This window comes from Pipra filicauda, unplaced genomic scaffold (genome assembly GCF_003945595.2).
Source record: "Pipra filicauda isolate LSUMZ 115617 unplaced genomic scaffold, ASM394559v2 scaffold89_size2521313_pilon, whole genome shotgun sequence".
In the NCBI taxonomy this organism is placed as follows: domain Eukaryota; kingdom Metazoa; phylum Chordata; class Aves; order Passeriformes; family Pipridae; genus Pipra; species Pipra filicauda.
The window spans coordinates 1,619,296-1,646,233 of NW_024105086.1; the positions used below are offsets into that span (position 1 = coordinate 1,619,296).

General features: G+C 44.6%; 1 protein-coding gene across 4 annotated transcripts in view; it reads left to right on the forward strand.

Moving 5' to 3' along the window:
• The window catches only part of RAPGEF6 (Rap guanine nucleotide exchange factor 6), a 113,367-nt gene extending 99,003 nt beyond the window's left edge, over positions 1-14,364 (forward strand). For 3 of the 4 annotated variants that reach the window (XM_027747691.2, XM_027747693.2, XM_027747695.2), the window contains 7 exons: positions 1,214-1,405; positions 2,676-2,810; positions 4,202-4,315; positions 6,345-6,570; positions 8,342-8,853; positions 11,682-11,984; positions 13,701-14,364. In XM_027747691.2, the coding sequence (XP_027603492.1) occupies positions 1,214-1,405; positions 2,676-2,810; positions 4,202-4,315; positions 6,345-6,570; positions 8,342-8,853; positions 11,682-11,984; positions 13,701-13,726 (1,508 nt within the window). In that variant the 3' untranslated portion in view covers positions 13,727-14,364. Of the gene's footprint in view, positions 1-1,213; positions 1,406-2,675; positions 2,811-4,201; positions 4,858-6,344; positions 6,571-8,341; positions 8,854-11,681; positions 11,985-13,700 lie in introns of those variants that run through there. The other variant, XR_003545737.2, reaches the window with a different exon arrangement.
• Positions 14,365-26,938: the final 12,574 nt, after the last annotated feature.

Sequence of the window (26,938 nt, forward strand, 5' to 3'; positions counted from 1 at the left end):
TGCAAAATTTTTTTAGCATTTCCTTTGAAATAGCACTGAAGTAGGAAACCTGGAAATGGCCATATTTAACTCCCTTTTTAAAAATGTTAAATTCTCTGTATTTGAACTCTTGATAGATGATCTATGTGCATTTGTGACAGGTGGCCATACTGTGCCCAAGAGACAAACATAAATATTATCAGGTTGTTTTTCAGTTGTTTTGAATCAATTAAAATCTTGTTTGCACAGTACTAGCCATAGATGTTTGGAAGGAAAAATAGGGAGTATGTACTGACTGCTCTACTCCATGTACTTAAGCCAATCAAGGCCTTTTTTTCGTTAAATGTTAGAAAGGAAAATGAAGGTTAAGTGGATATACAAATAAATATGTAATAGAGTGGTGTATTATTAGAAGTACCTTTTTGAAAACTGGGAAAGAATCCCCCAACCCCCAAAAGCACAGGTAATTCTGTGAGAAGGGATGGAGGAGCCCTGTGGAGCATGAGGGAGCTGCCAGCCCCTCGTGGCTCTAATTCTGGTGGAGAGAGCACTGATCTGCTCCCAGGGATGTTCCTCCACACTGGGTTGGATTACCCACGTTTAAATTTTGACCAAGGAACTTTGACTCGGGCAGCCTGGCACAGGGCTTTGCCATTTGTTTCTGGGCAAAGAGGGTTATTTGCACATGCCCAGGAAAGCAGGGGTTCAGTCCCAACTCTTCTCTCACTAATAAGCTCCCGGCCTTGCTTGCAGAAGGAATGAACAGCAGTGATGCTGCAATCCAGAGTTTTCCAAGGGAATATAAGGAGAAATTGGATGACCTTAACTTCAGAGCTTATGAATTGATTAAAGCAGAAGCTGAAGCAGTGCCCTGTGCTGTAAATCACTTGTGCCACCTAGTGAAATGTTAATGCCAACTGCAAAACAACCTGATTTTGAAGGAGATGCTGCTCCTTATGTACAAACATCTAAAATACAGACTTGTGGGAATAAATAACATTTTATTGTCTTTTGATTAAGTACCTCAATGGCACTTCAAAGAATTTAGGGGTATTTTTACAGCCGTTTCACACAACAGCATCTTCAGTGTGATGAGATGGGTGTGCTTGGAATAGAAATGGTTTCAGGTACATTTTATCCTCTTTATACAGTGGTTCCTTTGTCTGAATGGTTGTGCTGTAATAATCCTGCCCTTCAAAGTGCAAGATATTTATCTGCAGTTTTTCCCTGACAGTGACAAAGAATTTAAGTGAGAGAAGAGGAGGGAAATCCTCCGAAATGTCTCCGGTGCCCATGAGGTCAATTGGCCAAACCACAAAAGCCCATCAGCATCAACAGAACAGAATGAGTCAAGTTCTTCAGGTGCCAACTGTGAATTTGTACCCCAGCAGGAAAAAGGGGCTGACGAAGGAACATGTCACATTCAGTGAGTATCCAGTTTGAGATGGGAGTAAATAGGACAGAGGAGCTGTTTGTAGCTGGGTGCTTTATGTGAGATACCATTGTGCTTAATTTCATTAATTCACTTTAAAATAGCTGGTGCATATTACTGTGTTTTAAGAGGGCATGCTGTCTGCTTAGTCATTTGCACAGTGTTAAAGAACTTTCCTTAAAACAGTTAGCAGTGAGGTGCTGTCTCCAAATACACTCTTGCTTAATGAAGTCTAATATATTTAGGTGAAATCACTGAAATAAATCACAGGCATTTAATATTTTAACCTATGGGACACCATTATAACAACAAATTATATTATGGTCAAACGGAGCAACATATATTATTAATTGCTCCTAGTAAATGTTATTTTTTTCTGTCTCTAACTTTGCTAGTTGCAAAGCAGTATATTATGTATTGAAAAGCTTTTAACCTATTTACACAACTGTTGTATTATTTAAAAGCCATAGTTCTGGGTTATTAAATAGTTAGCTGCAGTCAGTAAATGACATGAAATGATTTTATGGTACATTGGGCATCAATATCCTTTAAAATATCTCTGGAAAACAGTATATTGCAGCACATAAAATACTGTTTCCAGTTAGTATTTATTTCAGATCTCCTCTGGAAAGCCTGTGCAGTTTGAAATGTTCCAGGAACTTTGCTCAGAGGTGTTTCTTCATTCCCGTGTTTTGTTCCGTGTTGATCTAACAAATTATTGACAACTCGAATTAACTCCTCAGCACTGTGTTCTCTGCAAGGTGGTCTGAGAGTGAGCAAGAAATACCAAATCCTCAGTGGGACACTGGTTTTGCCAGGCTGTGGGTGGTGCCCACAAGTGTTGACTTAAGAACTCCTGCTTGTGAAGATCCTGAGCTGACCTGTTGACTGTGACACACGTGGCTTTTAACACAGTCCCAACAGTGCACTGGGCAAGGATTCCCTCCAAGCTTTATCCTTCACACAGTTTTTTTGTTACACAGTCCTTTGCCAAAACCACAACCAGTGTCCCCGTTGCAATGGTTCCTGTTAGGACCTGGATGTTTCAACACACCGCAGATGAGCAGCCAGCAGTGGCCACAGCTGCTCTGATCTAAATTTAAATTTAAATGGAGACTGCCTCTACATGCAGAATCCTCTGAGCATCTGCTCCTCTCTTTGCTGAATACTCTGATCGTTCAGCATGGTGTTATTTGTAGTTTAAAGAGACAGCAGTAGCTCAAAAGAAGAGCAGTATCAGTAACTGGTTCCGTTGTTTTCACAGGTACAGGCTCCCCACAGAAGTCATTAAGCTTGTCTGAGGAAGTAAGTAGTAAGAAACAAACAGATGACACCATGTCCATGGCATCTTCTTTGCACTCCAGCCCTCCTGCTTCTCCTCAGGGCTCCCCACGCAAAGGTAGGTGAGCTGTGGGGATGGTCCTGCTGTGTGTGACCCCAGGAGCTCCAGCCTGGGCTGAACTGAAACCAGGGTGGGCAGTGGCAGCAGTATTTGTTGATAATGGCATGTAAGAGCAACAGTAGTTTAGAATATTCATGTCAAGAATAGAATCGTGTCTTTCTATGAGTAGACATGATTTTCCAGTGTATTTATATGTTTTGGCCATGAAAGTCACTTATTATTTAAAAAAGGGAACAATTGTTTCCTTAAAATATTGCCTAAGTGCTTCTGACAGAATTCCCAGAAGTGCTGACACCTGCCATCATGTCAGTTCAGATTTAGGTGGCCACTTAAAAAGATGGGATTCACAAACCTGGGGATTTCTTGAAGATGACAGTGTTGCACAGAAACTGCAGCTGTTGAGACAACTCCTGGTCTTGCCCAAGGTAGCTGGAATATCAGGTGATGAGATGGAGCTGGAGATAGAATGGTGTCATAGTTCTCCAGGGCCCGTGGTTTAGGTTGCTGCAGAAGTAGTGGATCCACCTAAATCCTCGAGTTGCTGTTCATGTTTTTTGTTCTTGTGCACAGGGCTTTGTTTACATCCCTGTCTCTCATGATGCCCTGAGAATCCCTTTATTTTTGATGTCTTCGTCTTAAAAGACCTGCATCACTTCATCATTAGTCAACCTTGGATGGGAATTCATTTGAAATCTCTTAAGAGCTCTCAGTAGTCAGCCCAGGTGGTCGGTGTTGGATGGTGTAAGGCCTCTCTCCCTCCCTTCTGTGCTGCTTTGGCTCACTGACAGCCCAAAGCCACTGCGTTGGCATGGCATGGCATGGGGACCTGCTGCATCTCCTCGCCCTTTTCAGGGGGAGATCAGGCTGGTCCATCCACTTCTGCCTTCACAAGACCCTGTTGCCTTTAGGAGAATGCCACTTATTTTACTTAAACACAGCATACCTATAAAAAGCTTAATTACTTGGGTTGCAAAGCCTTGCTCCACTGAGGCTTCTGAGCATCGCTTATAAACTTGTTATTTTTGTTAGCTTTTCATCTGGTTCTTTGAAAATAATGTTTTGTTTCTTTGGGATTATTTCTTTAATTCAACTTGATTTTGGCATATTTTTAGCACTGATGTAATTTGATGGAGGTGATCTGTACCTTGTTGTGTGTGTTGTGCTAACAGCTCATTGATCTAAAATTAGGTGCTTCACAGACAGCTGAAAGACATAATTTTAGGCATGAACACATTCCACTTAATCTTAGATTTCGTTTTCTTTTTGAGCTATTACCCAAGTGATATGCAAATAGGATTGAAGAAAAAAGGGTTTAAAATTGGAGTGTTATTTTTGTTGTTATTTCTCTCGTCACTTACCAGCACCTGCCTGTGTCTGCTTCCTTGTAGTTGGCAACACGCAGAGGTCGGATAACTGCAGTCAGATGAACCTCTCTGGCTCTTCCTCCTCACTGGCCAGCGAGACCAGCAACAAGACCAGTGGCCAGCGCAGCTACGGAATAGGTGGGGCTTATTTACAAAAGAAAATTCGGATGATTTGCCAAGGCAGAGACAGTTCTGAGAGAAGCACAAAGGCAGACAGAGAGGATGAGAGTGGAGAGGCAGAAGCTGAGTGTGAGCCCCCAAAAATAAAGGGATCACGGTTCAGAAGACTTAGGGAAAGAAGCTTCTCCAGGGAAAGGAAACCTTTTGCTGCGAAAAGGGAAGCAGAGCACACTGAAGCCTCAGAAAGGAGCGAAAACCAAAAGGACAAGGACAGTGATGCTCTCAGTATCTATAGCAACAGCAGTCTGTACACATCTCCCTGCCTGTGCACCAAGCCTAGAAGGAGGAGAAAGACCTTATGATTTGTTTTTAAAAGAAAGACTGATGTCCACGTTCTGTCAGATATCCTGAGTTTATCTAAGTTATTTCAGCATTATCCATTTACATGTTTAAGCTGTTTAATGTTCTTCCCTTCCAGATATTTGTGTCAGTTCTTTATAGTTAATCACCCTTACAGTGCAGTGAAGACAATAATGTGAAGTTAGAAAATCAAGGAACAGGTACAGTGGCAGTTCAGTTACTTAGTGTGTCACAAATGCCAATGAAACAGTAAGTTCTGCAACGATTTCCTAATTAGACAGTCCCTGATATGATGTAAATCAAATGTTCACTTCTAGCACTGGTATATATTTGCATTGGTCACATCCTCTGCTGACCTTTTCAGCCCAGCAAACACTTGCCTTGAGTCTGTTTATACATATGTGCTGTTATTAATTGGCCCAACTTTCAGATAGTGTTCATCTCTTTAGTGAAGAGAAGCCCTTTAGTTCTCCAGATCTTTGAAGTTCTTGAAAAACAGTGTCTTAAAATTAAGACACACTGAGAGCATTTCTTATGCAGTACAGTTGTGTAAACTTAAAGAGTCTCTTGAAAATGTAAAGAATATGAAATATTAGTTATTGTCAAAGGAAAGGAAACGGAAATTTAATCTTAAAAATGCTGCTCCTAATGACATTTTTCCATTCATAAGGTTCAGTCCTATAGTTTGATAATATTGATATTTAATGCTCATATTTGCTCTTAAAACCCTACAGCAGTGATCAAAGTTAAGCTGTGAAGTCTCTCAAATTATGAGCTCTATGCTCAGGGGCAAGTATGCCAGTGGCACCAGATGCCATATTATATTATCTCTGATTTTTTTATGGACTTAAGGGCATCAGTCTTCTGTGTTTGGTTGTGTGTATCACTGGCATGGCTTTTACACTGCCTGGTCATTTCACATTTTCACCTAATGGATGTAAATATGTGGCAGTCCAGCTCAAAGGCACATGTGCAGGAATTTAGGAAAAAAAAAAAGCTTATCTGAGGTGTTGGATATATAGGGCTGCATACATTATTTGTGTTTGAGATAAGTTATTTGTGGGTAAGGGTAAGCCAAGCAGAAAAAAATACATTATAGATTCTGCTCTGAATCTCGTGGGGTCTTCGACTGTTCCCATTCAGTGGGAACAGCACTGGAGTCTGGTCCAGCTCCTGCCAAAGTTGTATTTCCTGCCTTTGCCTCCTTCTCTGTTAGTTTTGGAGCAGATAATAAAACTGAAAAGGACCATATGGCTAATCCCTGGGTGCTAATTGCTGGCTTTTACCTTAGTCAGCGTCTCCTCCTCCACTGCCAAAATCTTTCCTGAGTCTTGCACGGCAGCAGGGCAGAGGGACAGTGGGAAGTGTGCTCTGTTTATACCAGAGGAGTCGGCAGGGTTGGAAAGATTGGCCCCCTCACTACTGATCCTGGTTAGGTGGGTTTAAGCTGCTGCTCTGGAGAGTGGTGGAGTTGCAGGTGGGTTGTTGGTGTCGCTGGACTTGCATCAGTAAATAAATCAGTGCTGACAGATGCTTAAAGCTTCAGTACCTAAAATCCTCAGTGGACTGACTGTGCAAAGAGGGTCTGGTGGTTTCTCTTCTAAATACCCTTGCTGTAATGCACGTGTCAAAACTTTGTTGTCATACCTTGTTGCTCTTTGACCAAGGTGTCCTCTCCCCTCCTTAGGCTACGCCCTCATCCCTTCCACTAAATCCGACAACTTCTCCGACTCCAGTCACAGCGAGATCTCGTCCCGCTCCAGCATCGTGAGCAACTGCTCCGTGGATTCCATGTCGGCAGCACTGCAGGACGAGAGGGGCTTGTCCCAGTCCCTCATCGTGGTGGACTCCAGCGGGGCAGAGAGGAAGGAGCATCCCCAGCCACTGGTGGATTATGGCCAGCCCTGCCCAGGGTGAGGTGCCGCTGGTTTGGGTTGGCCTTGGGGTGACAAAGGTTTGACCAGGATGCAGCTCTGCTCTCCACCAGGGTTGTTAAGCTCTTGCTGGAAGCTGGAGAACTGGCTGCTCTGTGTGAGCCTGTTTTCCTAAGAAGCTTACAGTATCACTTGAGGAGACAACAGCGTGTTCCCATCGGTGGGGTTCAGCTGGACATCTCTTGCTGGAGACTGCAAATGTGTTAAAAGCCAGGATGATACTTAGCAAATTAGTGTCGTGGTGAGAGACAGCAAAAGAACAACAGGAAATTATCAATTCTCTCTGAGTCAGCAGTGCCAGTCACTTACCATGCTCTAATGTGATTTTTAAGGATTTTTCTAATTACCATTTGTTGCTTAGGCAAACTGGAAGCTTTTCGCCCTGACTTCCTGAGAGTTTCCACACAGGAGCTCTTGTTCCTTTGGTGCAGTGAGAATCTGTGCTGAAATGATGCTTTGAACTGGAAGTTTTTGGTTTTGTCTTACTAGACATAAAGCCTTGATCCATAGGATTTAATATGTCTTAATATATCTTGGGATAGCATTTCCTGTCCTCGGATGTCATGGATGTCATGAGAGATGCTCCTTAATATTTCTAATTTTTCCAGCTCACAGAATCACAGAAGGGTTGGGGCCGAAAGGGACCTTAAAGATCATCTTGATCCAACTCCCTAAAATGGGCAGGGACATCTTCCACCTAGCCCAGATTGCTCCAAACCCTATCCAGCCTGGCCTTGAACACTTCCAGGGATGGAAATAAATGAGTAATTCCGTTTATTTCGAAAGGTTAAAATGGGAATTTAAAGATGTGCTTCATTAAAAAAAATACCTCACTTTTCTGAAAGGCATAACACACACTGAGTTCACATGTTGTGGTTGTTCCTTTGTTCCTTAGTTTCAGTGGGTTTTGGAGGGAAGAAAGTGGGTTTTATCCTAGAACTTATAAAATTGAAAAGCAAGGGAAAAAGAAACTTTGTTTGCACATATCTAAGAAACATTCCTTGATTTCACAATGTGTCAGTAAACTGCTGAGGGAGGGCGTTGAATTTTAATGTGCTGCCCATGCATTTGTTAACACACCCAGAAATAGTTAAGAGACTTGAATAATGTCTAGCAATCATATCTTCATGTTTTCCAAATTCATGCAAACCTGGCTTTATTTTTACCCCCTTAATTATGCACTGAGAGCTATTAGAGCTTTCAGCAGACATTTCTTGAAAAAAGAAATTTTGGACTTTGCTTTTCAGAATCTGTCACTCCAGATCGTTCCCACAAATGTTATTTATGTCCAGTATTTCCTAATGTTCTTGAAATATAACTGCCTCCACTCTGTCTAAACAACTTGATGTTGCTGCCTGTGAAGGGGTTGGGTTTTATTCTAAATATTTATTTTTAGTTTATAAATTTAAAGAAAAAGGTGGCAGCAGCATGAAAGAAAGAGGCAGTTGCTGCTCTGCTTTCTGTCAGGCACTGTCTTGCTGTTGTTGGTAAAGCTTCTGTGGATTTTTGGATCTGGGGTCAAGCCTGGAAATGCATGTTGCAAACTTATTATTCCTTGCTGCCTGTGCAGTGATGAGTTGGGAGTAGCAGTGTCTCCTGTCAGTGCTCCCATGTGCCTTGACCTTGCTGCTCACCTGGTACAAACCCACAGCTGTCTTTCAAACCAGGTGATGGTCTCTGAGTACGTCAGTCTTTATTTTAAAAGCTCACGAGCGGTTTTTTCCCCGGTTTCTGTTGTTTTCAAATGCAGCTGGTCGATCACGAGGCCTGCCCTGATCAGAGGGATGGCTTTCACCTCCTCCATGAGCAGCGAGGAGATCTCCCACGAGCACATCACGGTGGAGGCAGCAGACAGCGGCCGGGGCAGCTGGACTTCGTGCTCCAGTAGTTCTCATGACAACTTCCAGAACATCCCCAACCAGAAGAGCTGGGATCTCCTCAACTCTTACCGTCACACCCAGCTGGACGGACCTATAGCTGAAGTGGATCCCACAAACTGTTACTCTGAGGAGGGTTATTTGTATTCCGAAGCCTTTTCCAAAGCCAACAGGCAGTCGAAAGCCAGCGTGGAGCTCGATCAGTCCCGGCAGAGCTGGGCCTCCTCCAGCTCCCTGTCAGACACCTACGAGACAAACTATGGGACAATTAAGCGCAGGGGGCTGGAGAACTCCACGGCCGAGCAGACGGAGGTTTTGGACTCTAAACCAGGCGCTGATACAACTTACAAAACTGTTACTTCCAGTACAGAAAAAGGCCTGATAGGTAAGCCAAGCCAACAGCTTATGGAAGCTGCTACATCTGTTTTTCATTTTGATATTAAGTTGTTAAGAAATGACATCAGCAGGTCTGGGGCTGCCTGGCATGTTAAATTCAGCTTCTCCTGTGGTTGCAGTCAGAACACTACACACACTGTGTTTTCAAGCCACCATTACAAATTTAGAGACAATAAACGAGCTCACTTCCCCATCACTCCGTGGGGCTGAGGGAGAGCTGTCTTCAGGAAAATGTCAAGCAGTTCCTCTCTGTAGTGTGGCTTTTTGCTTTCTTTTGGAAGTGTACTCATCACTGTAGATGTTCCCCTGACAAGGAGCAGTGATCCCATGCTCCCTATGATACAGGCTTCCCAGGAACCCAGAGGGAAGAGCATGGCTGCTGAGTGCTGTGGAGCTCACCTGCCCCTCTGGGGCAGCTTTCATCCACAGGGCTTTGGTCTCTTGAAGCTCAAGGGCAAAGCAGATTCCTTTCCTGCCTTTGCTATTTTAAGCTGCCATTTATTTGATTATACAGCTGCAGTTTGGCTAAGTATGAAAGGAGAAAATCTTAAAACTTTCAGATATGCATAGTTCTATCAAGCAAGATGTTCTACCCCTGGCCTAGTGAGCTCAGCAGCCAAAACTAAAGGAACTGTGTTAGCAACAAGATAAAACATGGAATGCAAAGCTTTCTAAGACTGTGAGTAAAGGGTGCAGCTGACATGCAGTTTAATTACTGACTGGATTGCTGGAGGGGTTTGTGTTATCAGAGGTAATTGCCTCAACAAACATGGCAGGTAGGGCGGAGGTCTTGGATTGTGTTCCTCCTCCTTGGCTTTGGAGAAGAACTCGTGGTGGAGCCTTGCAGGAAACGTGCTCCCAGCTCAGTGCTGTGCCTGGGCTCTGCCCTCACAGCCTGCCAGAGCTGCTCCTGGCCCGTTTCAGGAGATGGCATGTCCAGTGTGCAGGACACACTGTCTTTGCTCACAGCTCTTTGCTGCCTTTTTCATTCCGTGTCCGCTCCCCCTGTGCTGGTGAGGAGCCCTTGGCACGTGTGTGAGGAAAGATCTGATACAGGTGGAGACAATTCCCTGTTTGCAGATGCAGATCTGTGAGCTGTTCACCATCACACAATATGCCAAAGATATTTTCACTTTATTTCACCGTTTGTGAAATGTTATGAACTGGAATTTGACAGAGGGACACGTTATTCTTTCGTTACTGCAGTAGACTAAAGGTCAACTCTAGAGAGCCTGAAGCTTTCTCCTTTGAAGAACATACCCACCCTCATCAGCCCTCCTGCAAATCCAGCCAAGACTGAAGGTTGAGGGTCTGCTCAGTGCCCAGCCCTTCCCCATCCCTCCCCTTCCCCTGCTTTCTCATAGAGACCCCCTTCAGTGCTAGTTCAATGAAAATAAATCCTGTAATTCAGCAGTATAAATCTCTTCCTGTACCCATGTGTATCTGCTAAACCCCAGACTGACTGAACTTGGTTTGGGTTATTTTACTATCAGCCCAAGTATGAACTGAGACCTTCAGCCATGAACCAGCTGATATCAAAACCTGGAATCTCACAAGTCTACAACACAATAGGAAATACTCCTTTATTTTTTGTCCCTTCCCATTCTTCTAAGATAAGAAACTATTACAGTTGCTGAAATAAATTAAAATAATGAATGTGCACTGTTTAAAATGGATCCACAGGAAGAATGCAAATTCACTCAACTAACAGACTTAAAAAATTATCCTGGCTTGGAAACTCTCCTGTTGCAACATGTCCGTGGAAAGAGCCCAATTTAACATGCACATGAGCCCCAAACCTGGGCTGGGAGGGAGGGGAGGCAACTTGAGAAAATTTAAATTTTGGTTTGAGAGCCTTTGGGACCTGAACAGGGCAGGAAGGGAGAAGATGAATTATGTGGCATGGACATTGCAAATAGGTATTATTGACTGGAGCCTTTTCATGACTGCACAAGGTGTAATGCAGCCTTTCCAAAGGCTGTTTCCATGACTGTTCCAGGTTGTTTGTCACTCGTAAGCAGACAATATAGTTTTAAGATAAGGGTACAGAAGAAAACAAAGCCAAAAAAAAAAAAGACATTAAAAGTGTGGATGGGATAAGCCATTATTAACTGTTGGAAAAGATAAAATAATGAATGCAGGCTCAATATACCTTTTGCCTCACAGGAGCAGTTTTATGTGCTACTGGCTTTTTTTATTCCCATAGCATAGCTGTATGGTTTCGTGTCTTTATACACATCAGTTGATACAGTGATATTTTATTCTAATGAGTTTCTGTTAAGCCACTGACCTCTGTTTTGGGTGATGGAGTGGATGTTGGAAGTCAACCAGCAGTTCTTGCTGTGCAAAGTGACCTGGGGCCAGTTGCCTTAATTGCTTGTGTTTCAGTTCCCCAGCCTGTAGCAGTGGCAGCAGACGTGGCTGTGCTGGCTCTCCATCCCCAGAGAGCTCTGCAGCACCCCGGGGTGCAGTGGGGCTGCAGGAGTGGGGACTTATCCTGGGGTGCAGTGGGGCTGCAGTAGTGGGGACTCTAATGACAGCTGTTAATTGCAGTCTGAATGCAGAGAAGCCCATAGTCCTGTTTCCACTCAATTGGCATCTCACCTAAGGAGTTCTTGGGTTCTTTTGCTACTCTGACTTATTAATATAAGCAGAAATGAAAGCACAAATACCTGCTGCTGTCGTTATAACCGGTGTTTCCGCATTTGCGTTTTGTTATCAGTTTCTGTTTTGCCATTGTAACATTTCATGATTTTTTAACGTTTTGTTTCCTTTGTTTTCTTCTTTAACATTTCCATTGCTTATTTCTTGTGCCAGTGTACTGTGTCACCTCACCTAAGAAGGACGATAGGTATAGGGAGCCACCGCCCACCCCTCCGGGATATATGGGGATTTCTTTAGCGGACATAAAGGAAGGATCGCCCCACCACCCACACCTCAAACCTCCAGACTATAGTGTGGCAGTGCAGAGGTCAAAGATGCTGCACAGTGACCTCTCTAGACTTCCAGCAGCTCCTCTGGGTGGTGACTGTCTCTCCTCGAGGACGCCCCAGTGGCACGGCCGGCAGCCGTCCAGCCCCAAACTAGCAGATATGCCTGACGCAGATAGTGAAGAGGATGGTATGTGCAACACCTCAACTGCTGGGGAATCTGGGCTCACAACCACCTTCTGGGCTTTCTCTTGGGTCATTCTTGGAGATTAAAACTCGATTAATCTCGGAATATACAGGAGTGTTTGCATGGCTGCGTGCACATGCACAGCTGTGTATATCATGCACGGCTGGGTGCATGTATATACAGGTTTAAATGAGAAAGAATGCCTTCCCTTCAGAAAAGCATGTTGGCACTGAACAGATTCTAAATTATATATAAATATATATATATACATATATATATATAAATATACATATAAGATCTTCCAGAGTACAACTGAGACACTTCAGAGCATGGACATGTCGGTTTTTTGGGTTTTTTTTGTCTTTAAAATCTGTCCCCTCTCAAACAGTGAAGGGACACTGACGGGCTACAAATTACATGTGGAAAAACTCCAGCCTCTCTGGATTGATTAAGTGATGTCCCAGTGGTTTAGGCTGGCATCAGGATGATGTCCTGAGTGCTTTGGATTTGGTGAACTCCTTTCATTCATGTGTGCTGGCATTGAGCTGCCTTATGCCTCAACAGATATTTTTGGAGATCAAGTTTAAAAATATTGAACAAAATAATAGTGAACTTCTGTTCTTTTGAAAAGTGCATTTGATGAAACCAGGGTTCTCTGCCCAACTTGACCTGACAGTGTCTCTTCCAGTTCAGTTTTTTTATGATCTTGTTTGAAGCAACAGCCAGTGCTGCCAAGCACAGCATCTATGGGGTAACCAAAATGTGAGAGGGTTTTCTGATAAAGACTGCTCTTAAATTGTGTCAAAACTAACTTCAGGGCAGGGGAATTTCTACTTAATTGTTTATATGCTGATTTACTTTTAATACCTGTGCACCAATGTGATCTCTCTGTACCCTTTGATAGTGAACTCATTTTTTATTAGAATGTTTGATCATTTCCTTCCATTTCAGTCTGGTTTAAAATGAGCCTGGATTTAGATTAAAACAATTTCTGATGCAAAGTGATCGTATCTTGGCCCTTTAAAATATCTGAACAGTATTTAACATATATATTAGTACCACAGTTCGAACTTACAGTAAACATAAAATTGCCCAGCATTAGTTCAGTTGTGTTTTTGATGTAAAAATAAGGAAGCAATTGCTTCAAACATTTTAATCCAAATTTTTCTAAGCTAAATTTAACCATACACTTTTAGAGACACCTACTTTACTATTTTTAAAGTGCTTGGTTAATTTTATTTGGGATAAAATGCTCACTGCATGGGAATTTGCTGGCTTTTCTCCCAAATCTGTAGCTTTTGGCCTGTTAGGAGCTGCATGCTGGTAATTCTTGGAGGATCTGGGATTTTGTGTTTTGCAGTATGTCTTTATCGTGTGGTGATCATACCTCAGACTGCAGAAGCTGTGGCTGCCCCATCCCTGCGAGTGTCCAAGGCCAGGTTGGACAGGGCTTGGAGCAACCTGGGCTAGAGGAAGGTGTCCCTGCCCATGGCAGGGGGTTGGAATAGGATTCTATAAGGTCCCTTCCAACCCAAGCCATTCTGTGATTGAGGATTTGATGAATGGTGCTGTGGAACATGCAGTGATCAGTGATAAAGACAGTGAGAACACGCTGCTGAAGGGGTGGAGTCGTCCCAGACCCACTGTGGTCACGTCACTGGGGGCTGCTCTGTGGGCACTGCTGCAATAACTGACCCTGTCTCTTCTCTTGTTTTGCAGAAGATGAACAAGTATCAGCAGTTTAAGCGCTGGGCTGTTTGTGTGAACCACTCTCAGCCCGAGGGATGTGGGGACAAGGACCTCGTGGTTCTGTTAGCGACCGCTAACGACTTGCTGCTACTGACCTCAGACCTTTGCCCCTGCCCTGGACGAGATGGAACGGGTTGGATTCTCCTCTCTACACCCTCCTTCACTCTGCCACCCCCTAAGCAAGCTCTTTCTGCCTGGGAAATAGAAAGTCACATTCCAGGAGTGTGCTGACTGCCCGGATACCAGCACTGGTACCCAGAGATGGACCGAGCTTGGTGCATGGGGAGGACCAGTTGTCACCACCACTTGAAACTCAAAAGCATTCTTCTGTATGATACCATGTAATCCTTTGGTAGTTTTCCATTGTCCTTATTTTCTACATGACCATTAGAAATCTGAGAGTGTTATTTTATGAACTTCGGAAAAAAAAAATTATATCAAAATGTCAGCAAAAGCAAAGGACATTGCTGAAGTATCTGAAAATAATTTATTAATTTAAATTTTTTTTTAAATGGGAATTTCCTTTTATTTGTGTTGGGAGTGCTCTGGTTGGCTAATATAAATGTTTAGTCAATGTGACAGTAAATTAGCTACACATCCACTGCTGTGCTCTCAAAATAAACACAGAAAACTACAAGTGGGCCATTACCAGGTGCAGAAATCCATGGATTTCGGAGTGGGTTTAGATTTAATATAAATAGAGCCCAAAGCCCTGCAGAGCAGAGGGTGTCAGGCCCTGCTCCCCTCCCACCTGGACCCAGCAGAAACCTCCTGCCCTCCAAGGATTTCTGGAATTATTGTAGCTGCCAGCCAACTAAGGCAACAGTTGGTGCTCTCCTCCCCTGTGAAGGAACCTTTGCAACGTGGAAGCTCTTGGGGAGCATTTTGGGGGGGTCTGAAGCTTTCCCAAAAGAGCTTTAACCAGGTTTTGCCCTGCAGAGTTCAACATGCAAAACGTGTTCTAAAAACCAAAACTCAGCCGTGTGTTGTGGGTTCTTTAAGATCATCCCACACGTCCTGGCCTTTTCCCAGAGTTGCACAGGATTTAGGTACAAAGGTTATCTTTGGGGAAAAAAAAATTATAAATCACCTACATTTCACAGTAAAATTTGTGAAACTGAATATTAAATGGCATAATGCTTATATAAGAGCATAATGCATTTTATGATGGGTTAAAAAACCCTGTGGTTTTTTAAACACAGATGATCTCAAACCATTTTATTTTAAATCCTAGTTAAAAATCCTGGTGGTGTTGATGTCAATGAGAGTTTGACTTACAGCCAGCCAGTATTAACCCATGATCCTCTAGTTTGACTATGGTCAAAAAAATTGCTTCTTTGATTTTGCTTTTAGCCAGCCAGAGCTCAGAGGGGTAGAACTGGAAATACCTGCAGGTTCTTTTCCTTCTTTTTCTTTTTTTTTCTTTCTCTTTTTTTCCTTTCTTTTTTTTCTTTCTTTTTTCTTTCCTTTTTTTTGTTTCTTTTTTTGTTTCTTTTTTTGTTTCTTTTTTCTTTCTTTTTTCTTTCTTTTTTCTTTCTTTTTTCTTTCTTTTTTCTTTCTTTTTTCTTTCTTTTTTCTTTCCTTTTTCTTTCCTTTTTCTTTCCTTTTTCTTTCCTTTTTCTTTCCTTTTTCTTTCTTTTTCTTTCTTTTTCTTTCTTTTTCTTTCTTTTTCTTTCTTTTTCTTTCTTTTTCTTTCTTTTTCTTTCTTTTTCTTTCTTTTTCTTTCTTTTTCTTTCTTTTTCTTTCTTTTTCTTTTTCTTTCTTTTTCTTTCTTTTTCTTTCTTTTTCTTTCTTTTTCTTTCTTTTTCTTTCTTTTTCTTTCTTTTTCTTTCTTTTTCTTTCTTTTTTCTTTCTTTTTTCTTTTTTCTTTCCTTTTTCTTTCCTTTTTCTTCTTTTCTCTTCCTTTCTCTTCCTTTCTCTCTCTTTCTTTCTGCACATGACACCCCATTCTAGTGTTAAAATCAGACATGAATGTGTGAATATGTATTTAAACATTTATTGTAAATCTTTGTTGTGATGTTTACAGCCTAAGCTAGAAAGATGATGTTTGTCATTTTTACAGTGCCTCAAAACTGATTTCTATATCCATAGTCGTGAAGAGCTTTAAGGGTTTTTTTTTTTACCTGTATGTGTGCAGGAGTGCGAGGTGAATGCAACACTTTTGGAAAATGCCACAAGTACCAAAAACAACCCAAAGCCTTTGGTGTGCTTTCCCCATAGCAGCTTGGGGCTGGTGCAGCCAGGTGGGTGGGTGTGACCCAGCCTGTGTCTGCACTGGGAGCAGTGCCGGGTCCAACATCACCTGGAATGTCCCTGTATGGATTGGAACTGGGGAGGTGTAAATGAACAGTGATGCTGAGGAGGGCATGCCTAATTTAGAGCTGATTGGTGGTTGGCTGTATGACTTTTTGGCACAAGTATCCGAGAAGCAAATGGTTGGAAAAAATATATTAAAGTCCACTTGAGGTATAGCATAATGAATGCATTTTGCTTTTTCGGGGCCTTAATGAATATAATGAACCTGCCCAGGCCTTAATGACTAAAGTGTCAAAGCAACGCAGGGCAGAGCAAGTGTTTCCAGCACATGGAATATTGATAATAGAGCTGTTAAGCTGCTGTTTCTGTGGGATGTAAATCCAGGCCTGAGCCATCCCACTGTCAGCACATGGAAACAACAGGCTGCGTGTTCCATCAGGAAATGGTCTGCGTTGTGCCAGGTAAATCAAACCACACGGTTCCACGGCCTCCAGGGGGGTGAGCTGAGCTGATTTCAGCCTGTTGAACAAAAGTGTAAGGGATGGGGGCTGCTAGAGTGGCTTCCTTTTCCCCCAGAACCCAGTAGTGCTGCCTTTGAGGACACAGGGAAGCCCCTTAGGGGAGTGGGGTCGGGGTCTCCTCTGGCAGTCAGCAAGAGCAGCTGAATAAATCACCCATCCAGACATGGGGTTTGCACATCAACAGCCTCAGTCTGTTCCACAGGGCTTGGCAGCACACTGAAAAGTTCTGAAATGAGTTGAAAGTCTTGCTAATCATATTTTCCTAATAGCCAGTACAGCTGGTGTACATAAATCATGCATAAATGATGGACAGATGAGCTACTCCTGCTCCTCCTGCCTCGCACAGTGTGGCTTCTCTGCTGCTCCTTGCTGGGCTTTCTGTTTGTTTGTTTGTTTTTACCTCGACCGATCACATTGATCGGGGCCGAGAGCCAGATGTACCAAATGTAGTGTGTCTGCTGTGGGTTTGAAGAGACACTATCCCTTTTTTTGGTGATTCAGACAGAATTAAAGTGGTGGTTAGTGCCTGCTGTGCACTGCCTTACCCCAGTGATGTCTTTGGGTCACAGACCCTGCCGTGGTCCCTCTGCCAGGTTCCTCTAACTCTGGGGGTGGTGAACAGTTCAGGTGCCTCACATCGTGTTCTTCCACTGCCATCCCTGGGTTTGCTCCCTCCCTGCTCGTTGTTTGCTCTTGACCTGTGGGTGAAAGATGTGTTTCAGATTCCTGTGATTTAAGCACACTCTGTTTCGTTATAAAAAACTTCCAGCTGACTCCTGAGAAAGCAGTGTGGTTCGGTAGAACTGATTTGGCCTCTCCAGTTGCAAAAAAATGGGTAAAATGAGAACACTGAGCCTCTGAGCACCAGGTTCATCTCCCAGATACACAAAAGAATGAAAAGGCAATGACTGTGGATGTTTGCAGTTCACATTTTTACAGTGTGGACAGATTTTGAGTGCTTGCCAACAGTGGCTCCTTCCTTTTGCCTTTGCTCAGCTGAGGAGTTTGTAGCAGCAGCCTCACCTTGAGTCCTGTGTGCAGTTTTGGGCACTACAATATAAAAAAGACATTAAGCTGTGAGAGAGCACCCAAAGGAGGCCGTGAGGATGGTGAAGGGTCTGGAGGGGCTCTGTGAGGAGCAGCTGAGGGCACTTGATTTCTTCAGCTGGAGGAGACCGAGGGGAGACCTCTTTGGGGTCTTCAGCATCCTCCTGGGGGGCAGGTACAGATCTCTTGGCTCCCAAGAGCAGTGACAGGGCTCGAGGGAACGGCTGGAGCTGAGTCAGGGCAGGGGTAGGTTAGAGATCAGGAAAAGGTCTGTCACCTGCAGGGTGCTTGGGCACAGAACAGGCTCCCCAGGGCAGTGGGCACAGCACAAGCCTGGCAGAGCTCCAGGAGCGTTTGAACAACACTCTCAGGCACAGGGTGTGACTTTTGGGGTGTCCTGGGCAGGGCCAGGATTGGGCTCGATCCTGATGGGTGCCTTCCAGCTCAGCAGGTTCTGTGGTCCAGGGTGAGTGATGGCTCAGTGGGAGCTGCTCAGAGCTGGGATGGGGTGTGCTGGGGCTGCTGGCACTGCCAGGGGCACAGGGTGTCCCCAGGGCTGGACCTGCCAGCGGTGCCACTTCCAGAGGAGCCTGTGGGGCATCAGGGGTGTTGCAAAACCTCTTTCATCACCTCCCAGGTAATTTTATCGCAGACAACAGTGGAAATACAACCCTGTCATTCAAGTTTTTATAAAACAGTCGAATTTTTAAAGGATGAACTTACCACTGCCTTTGCAAAAAGACAAGAAAAAAGGGATACTCTCTCTTTAGAAAAGCTTTACACATTATATTTTAGAACGCTTGTATAGAGGGTAATCTTACCTTGAATTCCCAACCCAGCTTTTTGCTTTTGTTGTGCTTTTGTTTTACCTTTATTTTTGATATACCTGGAATGCAGTTTAGCTTGGTATTAATTAAATTCTAAATATGTGAGCATATTGGCAAAACTGCACAGATGTAATGATATTCCAATAGCAATTGTACTGCACAAGTCAGTGATTGTAAAGTATTCTGTAACAAGCAATGTTTGTCTCCTATTTTTTGATACCTCTTACACTTATGTCTTTTAGAAAGACAGTGCCTCTGTATGCTTTTTGTATTTTTACTGAGTGATTGTAAATATTTGTTATATTTTTGGTTAAGAGAATGTTTAAAAGTACTGTTTATTATCCAATCTATTAATATGTTGGAATCAATAAACAATCTACATATATTAATTGTTTTTAGCAGTTCTTTTCTGGCAATCAGTGGAGGATGGGGCAGAGATCATCCAAAAGGTAAGCTATGTGGGAATGTTATGGAGAAATACATTTTTTTTAGGGAGCAGGACACTTGTGTAAGGGTTATGTGCTGGCAAGCAGAGTCTGCAGCTTCTTGTCCTTTTCTCCCCTGGTGCAAATGGCATTTTCCTCCCTCCCTGGAGCTGCCTGTACGTGGGGATGTGGCCACACACGTTCTGCCTGGTCAGGTGAGAGCTGAGCCTCGCCTTCACCACCTTATTCCCCCCAGTGGGGCTTTTCAGGTTTAGAACCACAGAACCACAGGCTGGTTTGTGTGGGGAGGGACCTCAAAGCTAATGCAGTTCCAGGGACACCTTCCATCACACCAGCCTGGCCTTGCTCTCAGAGCCTCCTTCAAAACCACCCTGGTTTTGTCCTCGGGAATCTTTGACTTCGGGCAGATTCTGGGAGGTGGTTAGGTTTTTAAATTCTTGTGAGAGAAGGAAGGCAGAGCTGCCACAAGAGGCCAGCATTGCCCGTGGTTTGTGAGCTGGGCAGGTCCATCCCTGCCGTGCTCAGCCAGCACCCATCACCCTGCCGGGTGGCACTGGGGACATTTTGGGTTGCACCTGTTGCTCTGGGGCCGTGGGCTGCCCTGGGCAGTGTCTGTGGCTCCCAAAGCCATGCAGTGCAGGAGGACACAGGGGCTGGGCAGGTCTCTCCAGGGCTGGTTCAGATTTGCTCCTCACATGCCTGGATGATCCCTTTTCATCCATAACATTTATCCCACCCTGGGGGAGCTGTGTGCCTCCTCCACAGCTCTCCATCTGTCTCCAGGCCCTCAGCACTGTGCTGGGGGAGGTTGTGAAGTGCTGCTGCTGGTGGCAGAAGCAGCAGCAGGTGGTGGGACAGTGTGTGAAGGCAGCAGGCGACACTCAGGTTGTGTTGGGAAGCACAGTGCCAGGATGGCCAGGCTGCAGCCAGCAACTCCTTGTGTAAAATCAAATTCCTTGTGTAAAATCAAATTGAGAAGAAGCAGTTCCATTAGCAAGCAATCTGCTTAATGAGTTACTTGGATTTTGGTCTTCTCTTTTACCTTCCTTCACTTACCATGTGGTGGGAACATAACACATAATGTTCAGCATCACTCCCCATCCTCGCATTCCATGTCCAAGCCTTTGGATTAGACCTGCTGCTGTTGGAGTGGTGTGAGCTTCACACTCCCTGTGCTCGAGGGCTCCTGAAGCAGCACTCAGGGCATCAAACAGCTGCTGACCTAAACTTGAGTGTATTCCCTGGGGACTTTTTCTGATTTTCTGGAGAGTCACTATCAACCCAATTTTATTGGGAAGAATTAGCAACTGCCTGTTAGACTGCAGCAATGCCGTGTGTTACGTGCTCGTGGAGAAGTTAAGAATTGTCCCTCCAAATCAAATATGAAAAGAGAGATGAATTCCCTGTCCCCCCACAGAAGGCAGCTCACCCAGCAGGTGCTGCCTGCTGGAAATGTGCTCGCTCTTTGCCATAAGGGAGGAGATGCACTGGTGGCAGTGGGGTCACAGCCCCAGGTGTCCCTTGGGGAGGCTGTGGATTCCAGGAGGGCTCTGCAGGCAGGGTCAGTCAGTGCTTTCAGCTACTTGTCATTTGTCAAGAGCGTAAAATGTGCTGGAGAGACCATGTTTAAGCACCACAAGGGCTGAAACCTGTCCCTGCACTGCCCTTCTCTCTGGGTTGAGTTCCTGCACTTTTGGGGCTGGAGATAAAGCATTTCTCCTTGTCCAACATCGATTCAGGAGGAGCACTTAGAGCCTCTGATGTTTGCACCATTTGCTTTCAGGCTGTGGCATCAGCTGTTGTGGTTTGACCCAGAATTTGCTGTATTTTTAGCTTTCCTGAAGATGCAGATCCTGGAGGCTCATGATGACATGAACTGATGACATTGTGGTGGGGGGGGATGTAAAGCAGCTCTTGTTGCTGTGAAAACCTTGAAAACACAAACTATAAAAAGAATTCTTAAAAAAAAAAAAAAAAAAAAGAAGTGGGAAGGAAATGAAGATCCATATTGATTTAACCTGCCCCTGGCTCTCCTCAGCACTGGCTCCTGATGCTGAATTCCCACAGCCCATCAGCTGAAAAGCACGATGTCTTTCCCCAGGGTATTGCCCTGAATTATTTTTCTGTGTGAGCCAACACTCCTGGAAATGCAGGAAGAACCGAGTTGTTTGTACGAGATGAATGTTAAATGGGCTCCACAAAGATTTCTGTTCATTCCCCTGAGTTTGTCAGAGGAGGAGAGTAATTACCAGTGTGACAGTGCTGCGAGTCAGCCTTGGCTTGGGAGAGAGGAAGAAATATGGTAATAAGTGAAGTTCCAATGTAGATGTAGTTGCATTTAACACTTATGAGCAGCAATAAAGATGAAAGTTGTAATTGTATCTGCAGTTTCAAAGCTCAGAACATAATTTTATATCCTCAAACATCTGTTTTAGGATCAGAGCTGAGTGTCAGATAACTGGCTTATTTTTAGATCTATCAGTTAGGCACCATCAAGTTTATTATTAAATCAAACTCATTTGCCAGTAAACACAACTTGGATTGAGCAGCTCCACAGAGTGGTGGTCCTGGGGATGGTGGAGCAGCAGCAGTCCAAGTGGGTGTTCAGCAGGATGCCAGTGCATGGCCAAACTCACAGAGGGAGATGACCCTTGCACCAGGAAGGTGCCAATGTTTTACCTGTCCTCAGGGAAGGGTGAGGGGGAAGCCTGCTGCAAACCTGGGAAAAGCTCTTCTGGGATGTCAGTGGCTGATGGAGGCTTTCATGGTCTGCTTGCCCAGGACTGTGAGCACACCTTGCCTCCCCTGGGTGTATTTTGGGCACATACAGCACTAATGTTTGGCTGTGAAGTGATGACTCCTCTCATTTTATTTTCTGTGTTAGCAGTGAAGCTGATGGAGGGGAAGGTCTCGTGGTGGGCTTGGAGAACCAAAGGAGTGATGAAGGACCTGGTTTTAGGAAGGAACTCTTCCCTGTGAGGGTGGGGAGGCCCTGGCACAGGTTGCCCAGAGAAGCTGTGGCTGCCCCATCCCTGGAAGTGTCCAAGGCCAGGTTGGACAGGGTTTGGAACAACCTGGGCTGGTGGGAGGTGTCCCTGCCCATGGCAAGGGGTAGAACTGGATGAGCTTTATGAGCTTTTTATGGGAGGTGCTGTGCAGGTTTCCATCCCAGCACAGGCTCCCCAGGCTGCTCCTGCAAGCACTGAGGGTTCCAGAGGTCTTGGGGAGCAGCAGCACCAGTGATTGGATGCCCCTGGCACCCCACAGGTGCTTTTCAAGTGGATTTGTTGTTGATTTCCCAGGCATCTCATGGTGGGATGCTGAGAACTTTTGTTGCCTCTGCAGCTTTGTCTTGGTGCCTCTGCCAGGCTGCAGTGCCTGGACAGGCTTTGTGCTCCCTGCACAGGTCATCACCTCACCTGGGGGCCTTTCCTCACCCCTCAGCACCCTCTACCCTGACTCTGTGTCTCTCACCAAGCAGCCTGGGAGACACCTTGGCCATTTGCCTTCAGTGTCTGCAGAGGGAAGTAATTAAATTTAATGGAAGTCACCCTCGATTTTACAGCAGCAGTAATTAAATGTAATTGGAGGTGTGACTTCTAAACAAGGCCGTTTGGTTTTTTTTCCAGCAATACATTTGGTATCAAGAACAAACAAACAACCAAGGACATGCAGAAGCTGCTTGGGGGTGAAGCCATGACCTCACCTGGGCTCCCTTGGTGTCCATCACAGGGGTTGTGCCTTTGCCCCCACTGATTGAACAGAGCTGCACTGTTACAGCACCTCGTGAACCATCAGCAAAGCAATGTTTTCAAAAGGAAAGCAGCAGCAGAAGGTAAGGAAGCTGTTGTGTTCCTGCTGTCCTGTCTCTGGAGGAGGCTGTGCCTTTGTGGGTGAGGGATGAGGAGGATGGTGCTCCATCACCTGACTTTGCTGTAAAACCTTTGCTACATTGGACAGTTTTGTGACTGAACAGATATTAAAAACAACATAATTGTCAGGAAATTATACAGTTTAAAAACCTGGCCTTCGGTGGCAGTGGGGTTTTCAAAGGTGCAGAAACCTGGTCAGTTGGAAATTAGCCAGTTAAAAAGACTCAGTGTGGCCCTGGCTGTCCTCCTCAAGCCCAGGGAAAATATGTACCAAGAGATTCAGTAGCTGATGCTTCTGTTACCCCTGCCCTTTCCTGCCGTGTGGAAATGTCAGCCGTGGCCAGAGGGAGCTCTGGGAACAGGGATGATGGTGCTGGCACCTGCTGTTGGGTGCCTTGGGTTGTTTGAATGCATGAATGTCACCCTGGAAGGAGTGAGCTGGACCCTCACGGGGCCTTAAATGTGCAGCACAGCCCTGGAGCTGTGGGGTGCGTTTTATTTGCAGCATTTGTTATTCCCTGGGAATAAAGGACCCCAACCTGCAGTCTGGCACCTCGCCCATCCACGATGGGCAGAGCCCGCTGCAGCAAAGGTGGGAAGCACTAGAAACGTGCTGGGTTAATTTATTTAATCTGAATTATTATTCCACAGGTGGCTGAGCTGGCATTTCAAGTGGTTCAGCGCTGTGGGCTGTGGTTTGATACCAGGTGTTTACACGAGTAACACGAACATGAATGACTTGCAGGCGTCATTAAATGTTTCATCCAGTCCTGTCAAACAAACAAAGTGGCTGCAGGGGCACACCCCACGGTGCCTGTTAACCCAGCTCTGCCTGTGGTGCTGCCCCTGGCTCTGGGTTGGGTTGGCACTGCTCTGTGAGCAGCCGAGGGCCGGGGGGTGCCCGCTCCGTCCCTGCGGGTGCCCCTGGCAGCCCGGGCTCCGTGCAGGGAGTGTCAATAGCCAGCCAGGTTTTCCACTGGGCAAATGATGTGTGGCCAGCTGGAATCCTTCAGATCAATAACTCAGTGACAGGCAGCTCGAGCGCTTGGAAACAGCGCTGAGCCCGACACGGTTGTTCCGCGCGTCGCAAAGGATCGAAGAACACTGGGGCGGGAATTGCTGAGCTCCATCACTGTGTCAGGGCTGCAAGGGTGAATATTAAGTGCTGTGGGAGAATGGGGCCACGTGAGGCCTCGTTGACAAGTGAAAAGGAAATGCTGGAATCTTGGACTTGCCAGCTGCTGGGGAATGGATGTGGAGGCTGGGACCGATTTCCACCGGAGTGCCCGGCCACCTTGCTGACCCATGTTCTGTCCTGTACTCTAGGAAAGAATCATAGAATGGCTTGGGTTGGAAGGGATCTTAAAGATCATCTCCTTCAACCCCCTTGCCATGGGCAGAGATACCTTCCAGTCCCATGGGAATTGGGATTCCTAAATTCCTAGAGAAATAAGCCCTGGGTAGAGGATGCAATCCTTCTACATTGCAATATCTGTTGTGAGCAGCAGGGAATTTGCTTGCCTTATGGCCAGGATCCACAGGAAGCTCCTTTTCCACTTAGGCTGATGATAATTGCTGTGCAACAGGACAATATTTAATCTCTATCTGGGCTTTTCTTCACCCCCCAGAAGAAACACCTCTTATGCTCATGTTCGTGGAATTCAAATGCATGGTGAGTTGAGCACAAAGATCCTGTGGCACAAAACTAATGTGGAGCTTACAGAAGAGTTCTTTATGATTTTATCCCACATCATGCATTTAATCCAGTGTAGCTGGTTTTTAAATGCTGCCTCTTCTCAAAGGTATTTAAAGAAATTTCGATCTTAGACATGTTCTAGCCAAAGAACAAATGAAAGTGCAATACCTGAAATAGTTAAATTACTGATGCAGCCTGGGATTCCTCTCTTTCCTTTTGCATTTTATTTATTCTGATTGCTATTCTATTAAAAGCTACTGGTGGTTTTAAAGCTTCAAATTGTTGTCTTTGGGAAGCAAATGCCCAGGGAGCAATTTTAATATTGCTTTTGCTAATTGCTGGGAAGTGAAGGTTAAGCAAGATAATCAGGTGGGGTAGAGCTGGCAGATGACAGTCATTACAGACAGAAAAGTCTGGTGTCAGTTGTGAGAAGGTTTAGAGAAGCAGTAGTAAAACCAGCACAATGTCATTAGAGTCTTTATAGGAAAAACATTTTGGAAGCTGACTCTGAATCCCAGTGATGTCTGTGCAAACACTCCTGTTCACTTTTAAAGCCTGAATAAAATCCGAGATGATTGCTAAGCTACTCATAATGTCTCCAAGGTCAGAAGAAACTCCCTGTATGGGCTTATCTGTGTAAAAGGAAAAAGAAAACACTCCACCAAAAAGCAAAACTAACCCTGATGCCCAAAGAAACAGCATAATAAAAGCCTACATAAAAAGGGAAGTTTGGATAGTGAAATTGGGATGGAACATGTCTTTTTTCCCCAAGGAACGTGAGCGTCTCTCCCAAGCTCAGCAGCTGAAATGACTCTGTTGAACATGTGTTGACTTGTGTCCTTCAGCTGTTTTGTCTCCAAGCTCTATCTATGTGTATATCTACATAATGCAATACATATTTATTTGTTTGAGTTCTTGCTGCCTTTCAATAGATGCCATCTGCCTGTGAACAAAGGTTTTCCTCCAGCAGCCCTCGCTGCCGGATCGCGGCGCAGCGTCGTCCCGCTCCCGCAGCCAGAGGGGTTTGTGCAGCTCTGCAGGCTTTTCTCATTCATTTTGGATGCTTTGCCAGCGTGTTGTGCACCTGTACAATGTCAAATACATATTGCCCACAGCAGCATTTAATAGGCTTCCTGATGTCGGTGGAAAGTCAATAACTCGAGATCTTAATTGCGGGACACGTCCGGGCGCTGCCTCACCGACGGTTCTTTCCGCGTCAAATAACTTCCAGATATTTGGAACAAAACCGGGATATTGTTTTCTGTATGACCCCGGGAAACACAACTAACACTGTGAGATGCAGGGCTGTGGAGTAATGTTCATTTTTCTGGAGAAGGAGCTCCAAGGTGGGTCCTTTTCTCAGCGAGGTAAATAAACATCCACCAAATTGTTCCAATAAGTCCGTTTTGTAGAATAAAAAGAACAGCATTTGAGGATTCTCATTTGTGAGATCAGAAAGGAAAAGGTGATGTATAGACAAAAATACTGATTAAAAGCTACATTCCTCCTTATGAGATGAATGCAAAATATCCCAGTGTGGTGTGTTCCCTTAATCAGTTGACAATTGAATGAAGAGCTGAGGCTCAAATTCTCTCCCCTGATTTTCAGAGCCCTGCACTGGAATTAATCCAAATTCAAAACTTTGGACTGTATTTAATAGAAGTGGGGTTTGCTGAAAATGCCTGTAAAATGGCTGTTAGTCTTTCCATGCTGCTCAGGTAGTGATGGTACCTGCCCTTTTGGTTTACAGCTGGAATCTCAGGTAAGTGAGACCCCAGGGCAAAATTATATGTGTAAGGTGAAAGTCTGGATGCAGCTGGTCATGGCAGGGAGAGCCAAGAGCAGAGCCCTGACCTCCAGGCCAAACATTCTTTCCTTTGCACGTGTACTGAATCCAGAATTAATTGTGATTTTAGGAAAAAAATAAGACTTTCTGAGAGAGCAATAGCCAGACTTAAATCCAGCTGTTGATGTGCCAGTGGTTTTGGGCTCTTGACCCCCAGCATGATGCTGGCAAAGCCATTCAGCCCAAAAGATGGCACTATTTTTCTATTTCACTGTACAGCAAATTCCCTCTCCCAACCAGATTCATTCACTATCGAACCTCTCTCAAAACCACAATTTTTCTGAGGCTTTACATACAGTAAAGTCCATTATTGTGAAGGCCAAATTGCTGCCAAAAAAAGCCTTCAGCTAAAAAATATATATCTATAAACTAATAACACATCATCCTGATGAAAAATAACACAGAGGGAAGGCGTTTTTCTCCATTATTAATGGCCAATGTTTGTTATATTGTTGTGTTTAGTCCAAGAAGCCTTGATAGAGAGAGGCAGCTTTTCAACATGAATGGCACTTCAACTGGCATTTTATAAATTTTACAAAAAAAAAAAAAAAAAAAAAAGGGAAAAAGAGCCCTGGAACATTTAAACTCCCTGTTAATATTAAAGAAGGGAAGCTGCAGGTTGTGAGAGAGGGATCAGATGTGGGTGCTGCCATCCCAGAAAAAGAGAGGAGAGAAAAGTGTGGGGTTAATTTGGGGT